We start from the raw sequence: 20,103 nt of genomic DNA, 5'->3' as shown, positions 1-20,103 counted from the left end.
ATAATCAATAAAAAATGAATTCAATCAATAGAAAATGAATCAGTGTTACCAAGGGAAAGTGTTTTCCTTTATTAAGGAAAGGAAAACACTTTCCGACAGTGGGCAAAGGTGAAAAGCAGCCATTTTTTCATGCTTTTTTAACTTGTTCATGTTAATTGCACTGTTCAATGAATAATGCAATTAACATAAACAGTGTATTGCGTATACTGTTTACTGAAAAATAATGAACAGTGCAGTTCTCTTGCACTGTTCACTTGCCTGTGGGACTCTTTTTTTTTTTTTTTTTTTTTTAAGTGTGCTATTTTTTAAACATTAAAAAAAAAACTAGTTTAGAGTGAATTTTATACCTTAATATTTTATCCAATTTTATTAAATGCTAAAAATATTATTAAAACTATAGTTTTTGTCAGATATATATTTCGTACGTAATGGAATTATAAATAGTTTTATGGAATAGTAAAAAAAATTTCACAAGCTTATTTCTCTATAATATGATATGATATATATAGTTATATTTTATAAAATAAGCTATGTATGAATATAGAATATAATAAAAAAAAAATTCATCATTATACATTTTAGATTTTATTTTTTTTTTATTGTAAGTGATTAAATATTTTATATAGATATTAGATAAATTTGAAAAAAAAAATTAATTCATTAATAAATTATTTCCCAGTTCATTTTCCATAATACAACCAAACACTGGAAAAGTGTTTTCCAGTTCATTTTCCATAACACTACCAAATATCGGAAAATACTTTCCAGGAATTCACTTTCCCCGGAATTCACTTTCCTGCAAACAAACGGAGCCTAAATTGACTAACTCTAAGTTAATTTTTTTTTAAAAAAATGGACGAGGTGGATAAAATATTCGACATGAATTTTAAATTATTTATCATTATATAAATTTGATTTTTTTAATTACATATGAGTGGTTGGAATTATTTTTTTAAAGAGATATGAGATATTAATAATTAATTAAATTATAGCTCATTGACAATGTTAAGTTAATCATGATTTAAAATGATAATTAATGTTTATACTGAATGATAAATTCAAGTTTAACATGTTTAAAACAATTCTTTTAAAGTCTAAAAACTCATGAAATTAACATATTTGGGCCCGACTTCATAGAAGAGCCAGCTCTTAGGGGCTTACTTTAAAAGAAAAGCCATGTCTTTTATAAGCTTAACCCAGGAGAAAGATCCAACCTATGAGCTCAGCTATAATTTGGATTTTATCTTTTTTACATTTATAAGTATATAAAAATTATCTAGCCATTCACTATATTTTCATCTATATTAATTTTGTGTAAGTGATAATGTGTAAAAATCTTATAAAAACTCACAATATTTTTCCTTAAATATTAACATTGTGTAAGAGATAGTGTGTAAAAGTTTTTTAAGAACCCTCCATATTTCTATTAAATTTAATGTTTGTGTACAAATATTTGTTATTTATTAATATACATGTCCGATAAATTTTCTCTCTTTAAAACTATCATGAAAAAAATTATATTTTAGCCACTTCTTTCTATAAAAAGATTAAACTCATAAACTATAAATATATCATGAATCCTTCAAACTCTAGGTTCTTAATCTTTATTAACTACTGCATATTTATTTTTAAAGTCTCACTATAAAGTATCATAACTTTTTATTAAAAATATACTTATTCAAGTGCTAGATAGTCCCTATGTTTTATAAAAAAGAATTTTTTGCAGGTAGCAGCCACTGACTACCTTAATTTACCAGGTATCAAACACCTTGTTTAAATAAAATAAAATAAAATATTAAAATTAAAAAATTAATCGATTATCTAAAATACAAATCTTCTCCCAAACTATTTGAATTTTTAAAGAAATCATCGCAAACATTACAATAATGGTCCGTAAACCATCTATTTTTACCTTCGTGAAGATCTTCCGAGGCAATTTGCAATCCTTCATGTATGTTTTAATTGAAACCATACTTTTTATAGAAGCACGATTTTTTGCATAATTAATATCGTTAAGATTTTCCTTTTTATAAATCTATGATTTATATCGTTGAATGTTATTATTTTAATTAATTTAATTACAAGCGAAATGTTTAAATTCTTCACCTCCTGAGATGGTGAGTTGTTGCTCATTTAGAATGTTAAAAGTTAATCATAACTCGAAAGATGAATTATAAATATACATGGAGGTACGTCAACCCTCCGCCTCCGCCTTCAAATGTGACTCTTATAAAATTATTTTTTATTTTATTTTTTGAATTATATTTTTAAATTTTTTAAAAATTTCTGAATCTTTCAGAACAACTTGAAAATCTTCATAGCCCTATGCTTTTTATTCATTCACAGTGAGAAATTACTTAAATATTTATGAATTAAAATTTTCTTTCAGGTAATTCGGATTTTTTTTTTAAAATTAACCCTTAAATATAATAAATTTAAATTTACTTAATAACTACATACTGAATATATATATATAAAATCCTTTGTAGTTTGCATTTTTACTCCGCCTCTCTCTATCATCTTCTAAGGAAAAAACCTTAAACATCACAGTGATTTACCTTCAGGGGCTAGCTTTTTCATCTTATTTCATTCTGTTTTTAAAAAATAAATTTTAATCTAGTTAAATATAGTTTTAATTCCTATTTATATTTTTATTTGTTTCACAAGTAAATAGTTTTATTTTCAATTTGCTTCCTCGAATAAAAGTTGACGAATACATTTTATGATTTTTTTAAAAAAAATCAACAATCTTCAAAATCATAAAAAGATGAGATCTTTTGATAATAAAATTTAATGAAGATCTTTCTATAACAAAGTCTGGTAATAACCAACAAAAGTTATTTTGTATAATTTTTTTAGCTAGTAAGTTATAATTTTCATTATTACTAGGTTTTGAAAATAACAATATATTTTAACAAAATTGTTATACTTGTATGATATAAAAAAAATAGATAAAAATTCCAAATTCCATAACACCATGAAGGCACCATGATTGCATTGAAATATATTTATTTTCCGTGTTTGATTATGCGATATAAAATAAGCTAGAAAATAACTTATTAATGTTTTAATTTTTGTCAAGTTTACTTAAATAACAAGAACCAAATCTAATAGATAAAAATGTTGAAGGAGTATAAAATTAAAAAAAATCTAAATTTATAAATTATTTCAAATAATATAAATAATAGTAAAAAAAAACAAAACATACCGGTTTTTGTTTTCTGTTTTTGATTTTAATTTTAGTTTGGTTATTTTTTTTAACAAAAAACAAACTAAACAAAAAATAATCACCCTTAACTAAAATATATTGGGCAATGAATAAGATTGACAAAACATTGATCCTAGTCATCAATTGTAAATTAATGGCTGCTTGATCATGCGGTCGAACCTTGTGCAAATCCAAGAGAGAACACAAGCACATCATATAGGAGAGAAAATTAGGAAAATATTTCAAATGTTGATGCTACCATAATTAAGCTTAATATGAGATTAAGCCTACTATGGGATTAAGCTTAATATGAGATTAAGCACACAGGCAAGCCAAATGGGTAAGTAATTACCCTCCCTAATCCCCTTAAATTTGGTGTGATTAAGTGTTCTAAACAGGCATCCTCATCAAAAGCTGACCTTGCATGAAACTGCAAAGAGAAAAAAAGTTGCCATTAAATCAATGGATTTATAGAAACCAAAACCGTAGAGATGTCATGAGTGATAGAATTTAGTCACCTCTTGACGTAGTAGTAACAAAAATCAGCCAAGATAAACGTCTGCACAGCTTCAGCGAGGAGAGCCGCAGGAAACCAGAAATACCCACTTCCAGTCAAGAAAAGATACATCCCACGAGTCTCATAAACCTATATGTAAAACAACAATCATAATTCATGAGCTTTTTATAAATTCGTGGACAAACCTTACTTTTTTATTTAGATTAACATGGGTATGTGGACTAGTATTCACGTATTTTAACTAATCTTATAAAATTTTAAGTTAAAAACTATATAAGTCTCTAGTTATCCTAAAAATATTTGAACTCATGATTATTAGAAAGAAAACTCAAAATCTGATCAGTTAAAAATATTCATACACTTAAACTTTTCCTAGTTGATTAACTTATAAAAATAACTCAAAATGATGTTATTTTACTCAAATAGAAAAAACATATTTGGTCAATTTGCTGATTTGTTGGTCAACTTGATTTCAAATATACTCTTGTAACAATGGGATAAACAACGAAAATCAAATTTTTCAAGTTACATGGAGTTTTCGCACTGTAATCCTTTACGTTTTATTCATGAATTTAAAAAAAAAAAGAAAAGAAAATATTCTTTTCAAGAAATATATACAGGCTAATATTGAAAAAATTTAATGAAGAAAAATTAACTATTTCCCCAGACAATATTTAAGTTAATTTCTCTAAGCACGGCCTCTAAGTTATGCACAGGGAAAGTATATTGTAATTCTAAATGAATCTATGATTAATAAGACTAATCAAAGAGCAGAACAGATTTTAACCTGGATTATCCAGTGAAGCACAGGACAAGAATCTAGCAACACCCAGTGCAAAGACGTAATGGGCTGTGAACGGTTCAATCATCTAAAAATAAGAGATGAACAAATTAATGCAGCCAACGCAACCAAAAGATCAGTTTCTACAGCAAAAAGTAACCCAAACATATATTTGAGTCCTCTGACACGATGGTAAAAAGCTTGAGATTTATTTAACAAATTTTAAATTGTGTGTATTTTTTATAAAAATTTGAGATAAATAAGGTTTTACTTACTCATTTAAACCCATAAAATATATTTTTTTAAGAGGTAGAATTTTCTCGAATTCAAAAAAAAAAAAAAAAAAAAAAAGACCCAAACCTTTGCATTCTGCATGAGACGAAGCTGAGGCAGCACCGAAACAGATTCCAAGAACACACAGAAGGCCCAGAGGACTTGACTAAAGTAACAAAATCTTGTGAAAGGTTTGACGATCAAGGCAAGGATAGCACAAGGCACCACCTACGGCAAGGATTGAAGAAAAATTAACGCAAGGGCAAACCAATAATCGAGATATTATTTCTAGAAATCAAGGATTTATAAATTAAAAACTTAAGAATATATCTATAAATAAGAAAAAAATTAAGGAAAAGAAAAATATAAATATATATTGACAACCATAGCTTAACAACGATTAGCACGGCAAGAAAAAAAAAATATAGTGTTTGGTTACTTTTCCAAAATAAAAAATATAAAAGCAATAAAACATGTTTTTAAGTATTTATCTATAGATTTACTTTAAAATTGACCTATAAATAAATTTATTACGTATATTTGTCTTCATCCCTTCAACCAGATATGGCAAGCAAAGAAATTGTGGGATTGTGACACTAAAATAATTTACTTATTTTGAATTTACAAGGATAAATACATATTGACAATCATGATTAATGTTCTACGTTTAAAACAATATTATAAAAGAATAAAGTTTTTACCAAGTAATATAAGGGCATGTTGTCTAATTCTTTGATATAGGTTGACTTCAATTTGAACCGTATCATATATATAACCCAAGCGGTTGAAATCAAGGTGGCCATGTCTAGCACTGAATGGGCATCAAGTTCCATCAATACGCTACAGGCCAATCTCGCAGCTAAAAACAGAGCTGTGATTTCTTGTGTTTTGAGCGAAAGACCTGTATAAAAAAAAAATTAAAATAATATTTAATATTTTTTAAAAATTATTTTTGATATCAATATATTAAAATGATTTAAAAATATATAAAAAAATTAATTTAAAATAAAAAAAATATTTTAATTTTTAAAAAATATTTTTAAAACACAAAATTAAACCTATTATTAGCCAAACATCTAAAATAAACAAGCATTTTGCATTTATCAGTAACAATATCTTTGTAGATATATGCATAGCACGTATAAATTTACATTTTGAAAGGATTGAAATCTTCTCATGTTTTTAAGAGGACTCGATCAGCTATGTTCTTAATTAATTTTACTATTACTTTTAAATTCAATAATTTATATTAATTAAAAAAACTAAATAATAAAAAATTAAATTGTTTCAATTTTTATCATCCACTAAAATTATGATCATTGAATTTAAATTCAATTATTAATAAACAAAATTCAATGACCTACTATGGCATGCATGTCATCAATTGCATTAATTAAGAAAAAAATCAACAAAAAACCATTATCAAGTAAAAGTATCATAAGAAAATGTTCATCTATCTATCTATCTATCTATCTATCTATCTATCTATCTATCTATCTATATATATATATATATAATATTTTTTTTGATACATGGATCTCTTGCGATTAGAAGAACGACTACCAGCAAGCAAAGAACAATTTATCAAGAAAATCCCATATTACAAAATTCAAAAGAATTATCAAACTATAATGATTTCTTAAAATAATAACAATAAAAAAGAGGCAGTCTTATGTATAATTATTTATTAATAATGAACTAATATATGTACCAGAACAGGTTTTATAGGTGGTGAGCTTATATATCAAGACGACGATCCCAGCAGCATGGATAGCCTCGGAAAAGATGAAGAAATAGTCATGATCTTTCACCAAGTGCTTTAAAGCCACCAGAGAGCACAGTGCAAGCACCACTCCGGCGAGAATCTTCACTTTCATCGACTGCCTCCTTACCCACCCAAAAAGCACGGTGACAGGTGAAGCTCTCTTCCTCCCCATGATTCTTTTCCGATCAATTCAAGGAGAAAACGAGAGAGAAACGTCCGCAGATAGATATGTGTCTGAGGAAGATAACGAGGAGAGCTGGTTTGGAAAGACACGAAGAGGGCATGCAAGATTTGGTGTGTTGCGTGGCGTTTTATTTTATTTCTATGACTAGAACCAGTGAAGTATTGACACGTGGATTTGCTTTTAAAACCTAGATACACTATCCCTACGTTGATGCTTGCTTGCCTGTTTGGGACTTCTGATTTTGACCTTGAATTTCTTTTCTTTTCTTGGCTTGTATACCCATAAAAGAAATTATTTAATTTATTCCTGGTTCAATGGCTTTTCGAAGGTTTTTTTTTTTTTTTTTAATGTAAATACACCATTATATCTCTTTCTATCCTCCCCGATCTTCCTTCTCGGTTTAGTTAAAAATAAATAAAAAATTCCTATCATCCTTTTGTGAATTTATCTCCAACGTGTCTATGAATCAACGGAATGCTTAATTGTAACTTATTTAATTATTGTATAATATAGGAGAATTATCCTCTATATTGTATTGTATACCCTAAAATGTAACGAAACTTCCGATAAAAAAAATATCTAACCTTGATATATTAAGAGTGTCGCTATGAAAACATCATTGTCTAAGATGTTAATTAAAAAATCACAAGTCACTAATTAGCAATGGAGATGCTAATTCTACTTTTTGTTGCATTCGGTTGATACTTGTTAAAATAGTAAGTACTTGACCCCAATATATCGCGAGTCAAGTTAATATTTTTTTAAATATAAAAAATATTTAAATATTGCTAATATTTTTTTCTAGCAAGGAAAAAAATTAAATCGTGTGAAGATTTAACTGATATAACCTGATTGATTTTACTAGTTCAAAAACAACTCATACAGTATGTGAAAATAAATTTTGACTAAACAAAATTTTAAGATGATATTTTCTTTAATATTAAAATAACAACATATTAGATTGACCCTGCAGAACGACCCAGGCTAACATGTCAAATTCATGACTCAGGTTATGAGATTATGATGATCCTATAGAAAAAAGATTAAAATAAATTATTAAGTTTAATTCTTAATCAACTCGATATTGAAGAAAGAATTTGAAAAAAAAAAATCAATTAAAAAAGAACATAAAAAATGACTCGGGATAACATGTCAAACTTGCAACCCGGGTCATAAAACCAAGATAGCCCCATGAAAAGTAAATTGAAATAAATTATAAATTTTAATTCCTAACCAACTCAGTATTGACGAATGAGATTAAAAAAAAAAACATAAAAAACAACACGAGTCAATCCACCAAACCTATGACCCGGGTCATCAGATTGAGATAATTTTATAAAAAAAAAATTTAAAAATGATTTGATTTAACTTGGGTTTACCTGTCAAATCTGCGACTTTGGTTTTGAGACTAAGATAATCCCATTTAGAGAAAGTCAAAATAAATTATAAAACTCGATTCTCAATCGTTTTTGTTAGAACTCATATTAAATGATGAAAATTGTAAAAATCTTGAATAAAAAAATGACATAAAAATAAGTTAAGTTAACCCAAGTTAATCATTAATCACTATTACTGAATTATGAGACCATGATAATCTAATAAAAAATAAACCAAAACAAATTATGAAACCTAATTTTTAATTAAACACGATGATAATTGATGAAAGTGGGGAAAAATCAATTAAAAAATAAGAGAAAAAAATGAGCCAATTAGGTTAACTTGCGACCCAGCTCATGAGATTAGGACAACTCAATAAAAAACAAGTCTAATGTTGGAGGACTCGTGACCCAGATAATGAGATCAATATAACCTCTTGGAAAAACAACAACAACATGATTTAACTAAGGTTAAAATGTTAAAACTCATGACCTTAATTTGAATATCAAGATAGTTTCATAAAAAGCAAACCAAAATAAATTATGAAGCTCAATTCCCAACCGACTCAATGTTGAATGATAAAACTAAAAAAAAATTAATCAAATAAAAGACACAAAAAACAACCTGAGTTAATTTGAGTTAATCCATTAAACATTATTTTCATGTCATGAAATCAGGATAATCTAATGAAAAGTAAACAAAACAAATCATAAAATTTAATTACCAATCAAATTAATATTAAATGAAAAAATCAAAAGAAAAAACTAATTAAAAAAAATTGAGTCAACTGGATTAACCCACCAAACCAGATTAAGCTGTAAAATTTGAGATTCGGGTCATGTTATACGAGTGTGGTAATTGAATAAAAATTTAGACATGCCATATCAGAACAATACTAATTATTGAATCCATGACCAATGAGTTTACCCAGTGATCAAGTAATTCAATTTTTTTTTTCGATTTAGTTTCAAGGCCAGTTTGACAATCATGGATTGTAGTTGAAGGTTCCATGGCATTAGAATTATTTCAAGGATTAACTTGTTAAGAAAATTAGAGTACAAAGACTACATTGCATATTCGTAAAATCGCAGGGACAAAGTATGGCAAACTTCCCCGAAACAAGCGTGCCATCTAAACAGAAAGTAGCCGAAAGCCCTAAGCTGACTTCAAGATCCAGCGGGCCGCTACAACCACATCTTTGCTCAAACATTGTTTCGGAAACTACTACGCTAGGCAAATTAATCATCAGTTGAGGCTAAACATCAGCAGACTCCCTGTAAAGAATGGCTGCCAATTTCTGGACCTCCTCGCACTTGTAAGATGAATCTTCTTTTTTCTTATGTTTTCATCTCTTTTGAGGGTGTTTATTTACCTGTTCCTGGATGGATTGTGTGCAGCAAACAGCTTTTTGACCAAGAAGAAGTGGATGTCGTGCACCCACTTGACAAAGAAAAGGGCATAACTCTTGAAGATTTCAAGCTCATTAAGATGCATATGCTCATTCGTACGCCTTTTTGTCTTTCTTTTCTTATCCTTTTCAATATTATTATGTTTACTATTGAGTTTGTTTCTTATTCTGTAAGATTTCACCTAGGAAATCTTGATTTTTCTTGGCTTATGAGATTGTAACCGAAATTATGCGACATGGGTTTTTGTTGTTTATATATGTTTGGTCTTAACAATCCAATTCTTACAACTACTTTTATTGGAACTCGCATATACATGTGCCCACACCAGTTGATAGTGTTTTTTTGTTCCTTTCTTTCTTGTGTATTATTCACCATAACATTTGCTAATTTGCGTCTTTCGATTTTCTATTCCCCTCAGCTATATGCAAATTGGCTCAATCTGTTAAAGTGAGGCAAAGGTTTGGACTTTTTCTTTAAAAGTTTTTTATACTGCTCTTCTTATCTTGTCTAATACCCCATATTTGGAATTCCAGGTAAGACGCCCCGGTCATTAACCATTCCATTTTATCACCATGGTTAAATTGATAGGGATCGTTTTGTTTTTTCTTGTTTGGTTTCATAAGGTGTCACCAATTAGTTGCATTTTTAATTTTTTGCTTGATGTTTCAGGGTTGTTGCTACTGCAGTTACATATATGAGGCGTTTGTATACCAGGTATTAAATAATTTCTCATGGTGGGAAGAAGAGTATGATGACCAACAAAGGGAAAGAGATTTGAATGCCAATTCTTGTAGTATTGTCATTTCTAGTCATCTAAAATACTCTTCAATTTTCAATCATAGGCATTCATGAGTACTCGGTATCCATTTCTAGTATCCATTTGCATACAAATGGATAAGTTTCTTCCTCTTCTTCTTTTCTCAAAATGTATATTTGGCCATCCTATCTCTCATTGGTGTGATCTTCTGGGATGCGATGCCTTGTCAGCCTTCTTCCTGTTTTTTTTTCTCACCCACTTCTTCAGATCTCTAATCATCCACTTACTTTTTTTTCTTCATGAGGTCTCTCTAATCAGCTGCCCTCTTATCTGTAAATGTAATAGTAAAGCTGATGCATTGCCTAGAAAACAGCCAGTAGTTTTTGTAGTATCACTCACTAGTCTTAATTTCTCGTTGTGCTTCCAGAAGGAGTATGTCAGAATATGATCCACGTCTTGTAGGCCCAACTTGCTTGTATTTGGCATCAAAAGCAGAGGAGAGCACAGTGCAAGCCAGACTTCTTGTATATTACATCAAAAAAATATGTAATCACTTGTTAGCAGACTTGATCGATTGATTCGCTGAGTTCTTAAAATAATTCGGTTATTGGACTTATATTCACTACTAAAATGCTTACAACCTAGCATTGTTGCCCCACAGATTCTGATGACAAGCATAGATATGAGATCAAAGACATACTTGAGATGGAAATGAAGATTTTGGAAGCTCTTAACTATTATTTAGTTGTATTTCATCCTTATCGTTCGTTGCCTCAGTAAGTATTTTATCTTCTTTGCCTTGTTTCTTATGCATTAAAATTCATTTTAAACTGAATTAACAGGTTGCTTGAGTAGGTTTTTTTGTACCGCATGCACAATTCTGAAAGAATAAACAATGCCATCAAGTTAAGGATTGAAACATGATTCATACAGGCTCTCTTCTTTTGTTTTTTGCAAATGCCATCTTGGTTGATGTCCGCCGTGCTTAAGCTCCAACACAGACTTTTACTTTTCCTTTTTATTCTTTGTATTCTCATTTTTGTTTTATTTATTACATATTATGAATCTCAGTTAATTACGTGGATTTAGATTATTTTTTATTAGTTAGATATCTTTATATAATTAGATAAGACAAGATTACTATTTATTGGTTTCCATTTTCTGCCTGTTCCTTATATGAGCACATTTAAAAGAAATGTTAATGGACAGATGACCTTCATATTGTTTAATAGCTTCAAGCTGTTCCAAAAGTCTGAGTTGGGGGCATGTTTCATGTTAAGTGGACTACTAGAACTGAAAGCGTACCTTAAAATTATTGTTTGCTGTGACAAGTTGTCTGACATGTTCCTAATTACAGAAACATAATTGCACAAGCTTAGATTAATCAATAATAATACTAGGTTTCAAAAAATTTTAAAATGACTGGCTGCTGAATTTGATGTGATTAGTTATCTTGCATGTTACTAACTACAGAAGCCTAATTGCACAACTTTAGATTCATTAATACCACGTAATACCAACGAATCTGTTTTACTGGTGGTATATTGTTCTCTTGTGATATTGCAGTTTCTGTTTTGCAAATTGAGTATCTTATTTCACAAGAACATTTTCTCCTGTGTTTCTTCACATCTCGGCAGATTTTTGCAGGATGCTGGCATGAACGATATAGGTATGACTCAATTAACATGGTAAGGCTCCAATCTCTAAGGCCAAGTAAACACCCATCTCCTAACCTAGAAAAGATGCATTCTTTCATTATAGTCCTTAAAATATGAGGTTGGTTTTACATAAGTTTGGGCATCCGAACAACAATCGTGTTAGGGAGAGCTTCTTACAGGTGATTGATATTTGGCGTTAAAAAGTGTGTAGAGCTAGTATGTCGCTCTTTATATACTGTTCTTATCATTTGGGCCAACATCATGTTCATTGTGCATGCGTCCGGATTGGTTCATGGTGGCTGCCTCCTCTCTGTGGCCACAAATCCCAATTGTAACTCATAGTTGAAGTTCCTTTGTCCTTTGGAAATGGCTGATAAGTTAAATGTGAGAAGACTAGTGGTGAAGAAGGCCATTGTATATTACAGTTCTGTTGCTGGACCCCAATTCCCCCCCCCCAACCAGCCAGAATGGAAAAAATAAGCATCCCTGGGGTTTTAAATATTAAAAGAATAAATTGACAATAACTATGTTTAAGTCTGAAAAGTTTCTGAAAACAAAAGACTTTGTTCCAATCTCTGCACTAACCTTTCTTCTTCTCTATCTCAAAGCAGCTGCCTTAAATTGAAGAGTAAATTTGTTATATTGATTTTTCTAAGTTGTATTTTTCTCTTGTGGACATATCCTTCTTTTATGCTAGGAATTGCATCTTAAAAATTTTTTATTTTTATGTCAGCGTCATGATTTATTGATCTGATTTAAAATGAATTAACCATGCTGAGACATACAGGGGACTTGTGAACGACACATACAAGATGGACTTGATTCTTATACATCCCCCACACCTTATTGCCTTAGCCTGCATATACACTGCTAGCGTGTATAGAGAAAAAGATAAGACAGCATGGTTTGAAGAGCTCCGTGTAGATATGAATGTGGTGAGTTCTCTAAGCTCAATTTTGCGGTTGTTGTTGTTGTTCCTCGTATTATTGCGATAGACTCTGCATTGAAACTATCACAACTTTCTGCTTTGAAAGATAACTGAAGCATCGATTTATCCTAAGAACCAAAAGGCTAGGCTTCCTCCGTATCTGCGATAGGTGGTCCCACTACCTGTTAAAACATAAAGCATGATGTTCCTTATGTGGAAGGTCCTATTTGGAATTGTGGGGATTGTTGTAGTTAGTGGTTTGAAGTGTTTTTTTTATTTATAAATATATTAAAATAAATTTTTTTATTTTTTAAAATTTACGTTAGATATTAGGACATCAAAATAATTTAAAAACATATAAAAAAATTATTTTAAGCAAAAAAAATTCAAAACTTTTGAGAAAGTGATTTATACGGCTATCGCACTACGCCTTCTTTAGGTTAAGACTTGGTCTTCGTGGAAGGCTTTAGCTATGCCTTGAAAGGTCACTATACCCGGGAACCTTACACTTTTCAAGAAACCTCTTCAAATATGGGAATTACCTGATTTTGTGCCAAATGGTGGATATGTTCTTAAGTGATGTTTTTAAGCCGGTCCACCAGCACGTGCGTGCACACAGAAATGCACAGTTATGGTGATCTTGAAATTTTAACATACTGCTGCAAAAAGCTTTACTGAATTTATCATGTTGGATCTATGTTGCTTCAAATAATGAGCCTTCGTGTCTGATTTGGCAGGTGAAAAATATTGCAATGGAGATATTAGATTTTTATGAGAGTCATAGATTGATTACAGATGAGAGAGTTGCTGCTGCTTTCAACAAGCTGAAACCTTGAATGGTTGGCGATGCCTATTTCCTCAACTCAAAAGTTTTCCCATTCCACTATGTTGCAGATCCAGCTACGGGCCCCGTGTAGTCTATGGAAATGAAAATTGCTTAGCACTTGTCAATAAAAATTGGTTCTTTTGGAAGAGATACTGTCAATGTTAAAGAGATCGTGTGGTTATGATAATTATTCTTTATATTCTATTGAAACAGCTCTTTGATGAGTTAGATTAATTCATTTCAACCTGTTTGATTTGGAAACTTCATACCCCTGCCCTTATGCTTGCGCGTGTGTTTAAAAATTGGCATTATTCCAAATTTATGAGCTCGAAGCCTCAAAACTCGTAATGGTGTGTCAGTTTGACAGCCATTCTTGAAAACCCTGCTTTCATCAACTAATTTGTGTCTCCTTATGTTCAAACTGAAGTTCGAATATTTCCATGACAGCACCATGTAAAGATGAAAATGTGTTTATGACTAGATGCAGCAATGATGTCAGATGTTGACCAATTAGCAAGCATCATATATGAACATGGAGGCTGAGTTATGTTTAGATCTTGGAAATATGAAATCAGAAAACGCCCTCATGCGCTTCATAGAAGGAAAACCCCTGTTATGCCAATCATCAGTTCTGGATACATCATCCACAGATCAAAGACAAGGTAGCATTTCTGCTTGCATTACAGAGAAGGATTTTCGGCCTTAAAAGGTAGCATATTCTATATGTATTATATGCATAAGATTTTCACACAGCAAAAGCAGCACGAACAGAAAAGTGAGGTGATGCATTAACCATGTAAGTAGAACAACGGGAAGCAATTCCTGCTCCCTGCATCTCTCACGCCCTCGCCCTTGCATTATACTGTTCAATATCATTTAGAGCAATTCCATCTAGTGTTTCTCTTTTTTCTTGCCTTGCTGCTTCTCTACAAAGAGCAAGAACGAAATCATGAATAAAAGAAAAATTACATAAAGAATAGTACGTAACAAACAGAATGTGGCAAAGGACAAGACACTACCTAATTTTCTCCTAGCTTCAGATTTGGCAAAGAACTCCCTCCATTCATCTGTAAGAACGAAAATCGGGTCGTCGTCGTCATCTTCTTCTTCCTCTTCCTCTTCTAATACATCGCACTCTGGCTCTTGCAACACCCTGTTTATTATGAGACGTTTACAGTTACATGGAAACCAAAATTTGAAATTTGGAGAAAAAAGCAGCAGAAGAAGATGGTCACGACTTACTGGGCAACTGGGGCAGATGTTTCTTTGCTGGCAGTGGAATCCAAGTTCAAGTCTTTTACCAATGGATAAGAAAGAATAGGTCTTGGATGTTGAGCAGCTTGAAGAGCAAATCTAGGACTTACATGTAAAGGGCAACTAGATTGTGGTGGTGGTGGTGGTGGTGGTGGGAGCAGAGCAAGTGCGGATGGTGATGGTGATGGTGGCGGTGGCACAAGGGATGGTGGTGGTGGTGGTGGTGGTGGATCGAGCATGGAGACCATGATCTGGATGAAGGTTCCATTGGTTACTAGTTCTTTACTAGGGTTTTACAATTTTCTGTATTGTTTCGGCTGGAGGGTTTATCTGTGGAAAAATTCAGTAATTGTGATTATCAAATTTTGAATCCAGGGGTGCTCTATTTTTAATTGTTTTCACTTAAGTGTCCGTTATTAATAAAATGTTGATGAACATTTAAACACGTGCCAAGTCATGCTCAAGGGACCCGCTATTCATAAAAAAAAGAAGAAGAAAGAAAACAGAGAAAAATTATTTAGTTAATGAAGAAATGAAAAATTAAATGAAAATAAAGAAGAAAAAAATTTCTCTTCTGGTCGTGGTTATTATTATTATTTAATTTAGGATTTTGGAGTTTTTTTAATGCAAAGAGTAATATTAAAATAACAATGAAAAGAATAATTTTCTTGTTATATTTTTAAATTTAAATTTTGATTTTTTTTTTCTAATTTTACAACAATAAGCTTGTGGTAAGAATTACACGTATCCATTAAAAAATAGAGGTGTTTAAATTCAAGGAGAAAAATAAAATATAAAAAGTTGATTTAAAAAACATAAAAGATATATATACTATTAAGTGAGGTTTCAAAATATAATTTATATTATTTTTTAATATATCCTTTCAAGTGAAAGCTCTTTGGGCTTAAAACTTGCACAAATTCACGTTATCTTGTGTTTAATTTTTATTAAATAAATAGAGATGATAAGATTCGAACTCGTGACCACTTGATTGATTATAAGGCTCTGATACCATATCAAATAACTAACTCAATCAAAAAAATTAAACTATTAAATGAGATTTCAATATATGATTTCTATTATTCTCTACTATAAGGATAAAAAAGATGGGTCATGACTCACTTTTTTTATTTTTTTACTTATTTCTTTTAATATAACAAAAGTTTAGACTCATCTCTATGTATAAAAAATAGAGAGAAATATTTAAATATATTAAGTTATACTTTTTAAGTATAAGAAATAAATAATTTTTATATTTAAGGATCAAACTATGTTAACTAGCCTTTGTGCTCTGTTTGGATTCGTCCATGACGGCTAGAAATTCATTCCCGCGTTTTAACGTTAATGGGTGGTTGTAACTTTATTGCTTTTTAATTTGATAGATATCTTTTATTTTTGAAAAGAAATCCAACCAATTTATTTTAAGTATAAATAGTTATTTAATTGGTTTATTTAAAAATAAATAAATAAATAACTAAAAAAAATCAAATTTTGAGATCAACTATAAAAATACTTTCATTGAAGATGAAAAACATATTTTATTATTTTTTTCTTTTTTATCTCTAAATATAAATAGTTATTTTTTAGTGCTTTGGAATTTCTACAAAATATAAATAGTTACTAGTTATATGACCCGTGCGATGCCGCAAGTCAATTTATTTTGCATAAAAAATATATAAAAAAACTAAGATTTAAAAGTGTTAGGTTTTTTTTGCAAAGCTATATTAAAGAGTCTTGAGTTTTGATTGCAATGCGTAACCTAAGAGTAATATTTTATAATATTAATAATAACATTAAAACTTGCATGACCCAAGTTTAAATGGGTTTAGCTGCAATACCAGACCCAATAACCTTGGATATAGGTCTAGCTGCAAGGTCATGTCATAAAAGCGTGATAACTAAATAGATTAATTAAAAAGAAAAAAATAAAAAAAAAACCAACAGAAAGAAAACAACTAATGAGAAAAGAGAAAAAAAAATTCGAATCAACTGGGTTAATTCGCCAAATCAGGTTAACCCGTCAAACCTGTGATTCGTGTCATGAAAATATGATAACTAAATAAAAAAAGATTTAATATTAATGAATTAAATTTTTAAAAAAGGATTAATTAAAAAGGAAAAAGCAAAGAGAAAAATACCTATAAGAAGGAAAAAACTAATGAAGGAAAAAAAAAAATCTGAATCAACTGGGTTAAACTATCAAACCTGAGATTTGTGTTATGAATGCATGATAATTAAACAAAAAAAAAAATTAATATTAAGAAACTATAGACAAAAAAAAAAACTAAAGACAATAAGCTTTTTCATTGTGGCCTGCACCGTGCTATTCACAGTAAAAGGCTAAAAAAGGAAAAGGAAAAGGAAAAAAAAAAACAAAGGCATACGCGCCACACGGGTTCAATTTTTTTCTTGCATAAAAAATATCAAAAAAGCTAAGATCTAAGAGTGTTAGGTCTTTCTGCAAAGATATACTCAAAAGCCTATGGTCTAGCCGCAACGCTTGACCCAAGAATACTATTTACAATATTAATAATAATATTAAACTTACATGACTTAAGTTTAAGTGAGCCTAGCTGCAACACCGGACCCAAGAGCATTGGATGTGAGTCTAGCTATAAGGTCGTATCATAAAAGTGTGATAATTAAATAGAAAAAAAAAAAGAAAAAAATCTGAATTAATTGGGTTAACCCTTCAAACCAAGTTAACTCATTAAACCTGGGATTTGCGTCATGAAAATTTAATAACTAAATAAAAAAAAAAATTGACGGGTTTACCCAAAATTAACTGAGTTAACCCGTCAAACCAAGTTAACTCGTCAAGCCTAGGATACGTGTCATGAAAGTCTGATAATTAAATATAAATAAATTTAACATTAACAAACTAAACTAAATGAAAAAAAATTAATTAAAAAGAAAAAAAATCCAGATTAACTCGTTAAATTAGGCTAACCCATTAAACCCGGGATCAAACAAAAAAAATTTCATTAAAAGAAAAAAGAAAGAAAGAAAAGAAGACAATTTAGCGAATATAATAATAATAATTATTATAATTATAATTATAATTATAATATAATAATATAATATATTAAGTATGGGGAAAGTGAAAGGCTTATATAATATAATAATAATTATAATATAATATAATAATTATAATAATATAATATATTAAATATAGAGAAAGTGAACTACTTTCCCACGTCTTTTTAAGTATTACTTAATTGGATTGTCCACGTTAAATCACACCGAATTGCATATGAAAAAGGGTTGGTGGCTAGGCTTGGTGCTCAGCGGCACCATGTTCTTTTCAATCAGTATATATGAAAAGCAGTTCTTGACAAAATTTAAAATTTTGACTTTAAAATTGTGTTCATTGCGTTTGATAAATTTCACGAGGCTATAAATGTAATTATCAATAATTATTTAATGAAAGAGAGATAGATGAAATAAAAAAATAAAAAATCATATCTAATTTCATAAAAATTAATAAGAATATTTTTACATTTTTATTTTTATTTTTTAAGTAGTGAAACTATAAGCTCCGTGGCTCTCACAGGTTTTTATTTATTCAAAAAAAAATTTATTTATTATATATATTTTTATATCTATCTTTTTTATTGGATAATTATTAATAATTATATATTGATAATCATAAAATTTTTCAAAACATAGAAATAGAAAACAATCTTCAAGTCAAATTTTTTAAATCTCTTTTAATAGTGTATGTTTCACATTATATAAAACGGTTGCTTTTTAAAATACTTTTTTATTTAGAAATACATCAAAATAATATTTTATTATTATTTTTAAATTTATTTTTGAAATTAATATGTCAAAACAATTTAAAAACATATAAAAATAATAACTTCAATAAAACAAAAACAAACATGCACCAAGATTTGACCTTGATAAGACATGCTTTTAATGTATGCTGCAATCCAGCATCAAACCAAGCTTAAGAAGGTGTTTGTTTTTGTAGTAGAAAGTGTGGTGCGGTTTGACCATAATAAATGAGTTTTTGGTAAACATTAAAATGCAAGTTTAAGAAAGTAGGGTCCATGTCAAAATTGTGATCCAACCACATGTTAATAAAAAATAAGCTTGACCTGCCTTGAAAATTCCTGTGCAAAAAGTAATTAAAGCAATAAGACCATTTAATTTTTTATTGACCAAAATATTCATTTATCTTCTCTTCTCCTCCATGCTCTCCTGAGAACCCAGTAAAATGATTATTCTCAGCGAACATGTTTTTCAACCCCTTCTCTTTTTTTTCCTTTCCATCGATGATTACAAAACCCACAAACCAATAGTAGATCTACAGAAACCACCAACAATGACCAAGATCTAGTTATATTTTGATTTCAATATTTCTTTAATTTTAATTGTACATATTCTTAAAAATATCAAAATCTAGCTAAATCTTGTTCATTATTGAAATTGTATTCCTATTTATTATTGCATGAACTGTTTGAACAACTCTTGATAATTCTAGTAAGCACTAAATGGTTCTAATCTTTTTCTTTCTCAGTTGCATTACTTAAGAGATCGATAACTTTACTGATTTTTGATTTCATAAAGTAAATGGACAAAGGTTTTAAAGTGTAGCTTCGATTATTTTGAGTTAAAAAAACATATGAATAGATGAAATAATGTAAAAAACTGAGATTTTGTAAATGATAATAGAAAGGACATAACATAAACCAAAAAACAAATTACTCATAAAAATTAGTAGTGGGATTAATATAGTGTAAGAAACTAAAATCAAGTATTGGATATTATAACATTGGAACCAAACTGATTTGGAGAGAAAATGAGAATTTGCTTAAATATATTAGTTAGTATCGATGCACACAAATTCAATAAAGACTAATGTTGGTTTTGATCTTGCATTCACCAAATTGTTTTTGGTTGTAAGCATGGTTATTAAAAAAAAATCAAGTGATTGTCTAAGTTCTAGATAATCAATCTCTCATATATGAAAAGACTACTAGAAGGAAATAAAATGGTAACTTTGGAAAAATCAAAGAAACATGAGAAAAGGAAAATGTCCAAAGCTAGACGATTTAATTGATACAATAGAAATAATTTAATCCTGGAAATTGATTCTATGATAGATCCAAAGACTCGAGAGATGAAAATCCAATTAGATATGGAAAAATGCTATTTTTA

At 29.5% G+C, this 20,103-nt stretch overlaps 3 protein-coding genes across 3 annotated transcripts; 1 reads left to right on the top strand and 2 right to left on the bottom strand.

The window, feature by feature from the left end:
* Nucleotides 1–3,537: 3,537 nt before the first annotated feature.
* LOC118049929 (uncharacterized) lies at nt 3,538–6,811 on the bottom strand. The gene is given in 7 exon segments (XM_035060114.1): nt 3,538–3,638; nt 3,727–3,854; nt 4,513–4,527; nt 4,529–4,594; nt 4,867–5,007; nt 5,481–5,680; nt 6,491–6,811. Coding segments are annotated over 7 exon segments (816 nt in total). The 5' UTR covers nt 6,717–6,811; the 3' UTR covers nt 3,538–3,598.
* A 2,418-nt stretch (nt 6,812–9,229) lies between these two features.
* Nucleotides 9,230–13,927, top strand: LOC118049930 (cyclin-C1-2). Its single transcript, XM_035060115.2, has 9 exons — nt 9,230–9,420; nt 9,503–9,609; nt 9,933–9,972; nt 10,184–10,228; nt 10,699–10,817; nt 10,933–11,047; nt 11,909–11,959; nt 12,717–12,864; nt 13,595–13,927. Exons 1-9 carry the CDS (start codon nt 9,389–9,391, stop codon nt 13,691–13,693), a joined length of 756 nt encoding a protein of 251 aa, XP_034916006.1. The 5' UTR covers nt 9,230–9,388; the 3' UTR covers nt 13,694–13,927.
* Nucleotides 13,928–14,249: 322 nt separating this feature from the next.
* LOC118049931 (uncharacterized) lies at nt 14,250–15,328 on the bottom strand. The gene is made up of 3 exons (XM_035060117.2): nt 14,926–15,328; nt 14,703–14,836; nt 14,250–14,609 (listed from the first exon to the last, which is right to left on the bottom strand). The coding sequence occupies exons 1-3, from the start codon at nt 15,183–15,185 to the stop codon at nt 14,575–14,577; spliced, it is 429 nt and encodes a 142-aa protein (XP_034916008.1). The 5' UTR covers nt 15,186–15,328; the 3' UTR covers nt 14,250–14,574.
* Nucleotides 15,329–20,103: the final 4,775 nt, after the last annotated feature.

This window comes from Populus alba, chromosome 2 (assembly GCF_005239225.2).
Source record: "Populus alba chromosome 2, ASM523922v2, whole genome shotgun sequence".
Lineage (NCBI taxonomy): Eukaryota > Viridiplantae > Streptophyta > Magnoliopsida > Malpighiales > Salicaceae > Populus > Populus alba.
The sequence above is the reverse complement of the archived record's forward strand: the minus strand, read 5'-3'. Positions and strand labels throughout refer to the sequence as shown.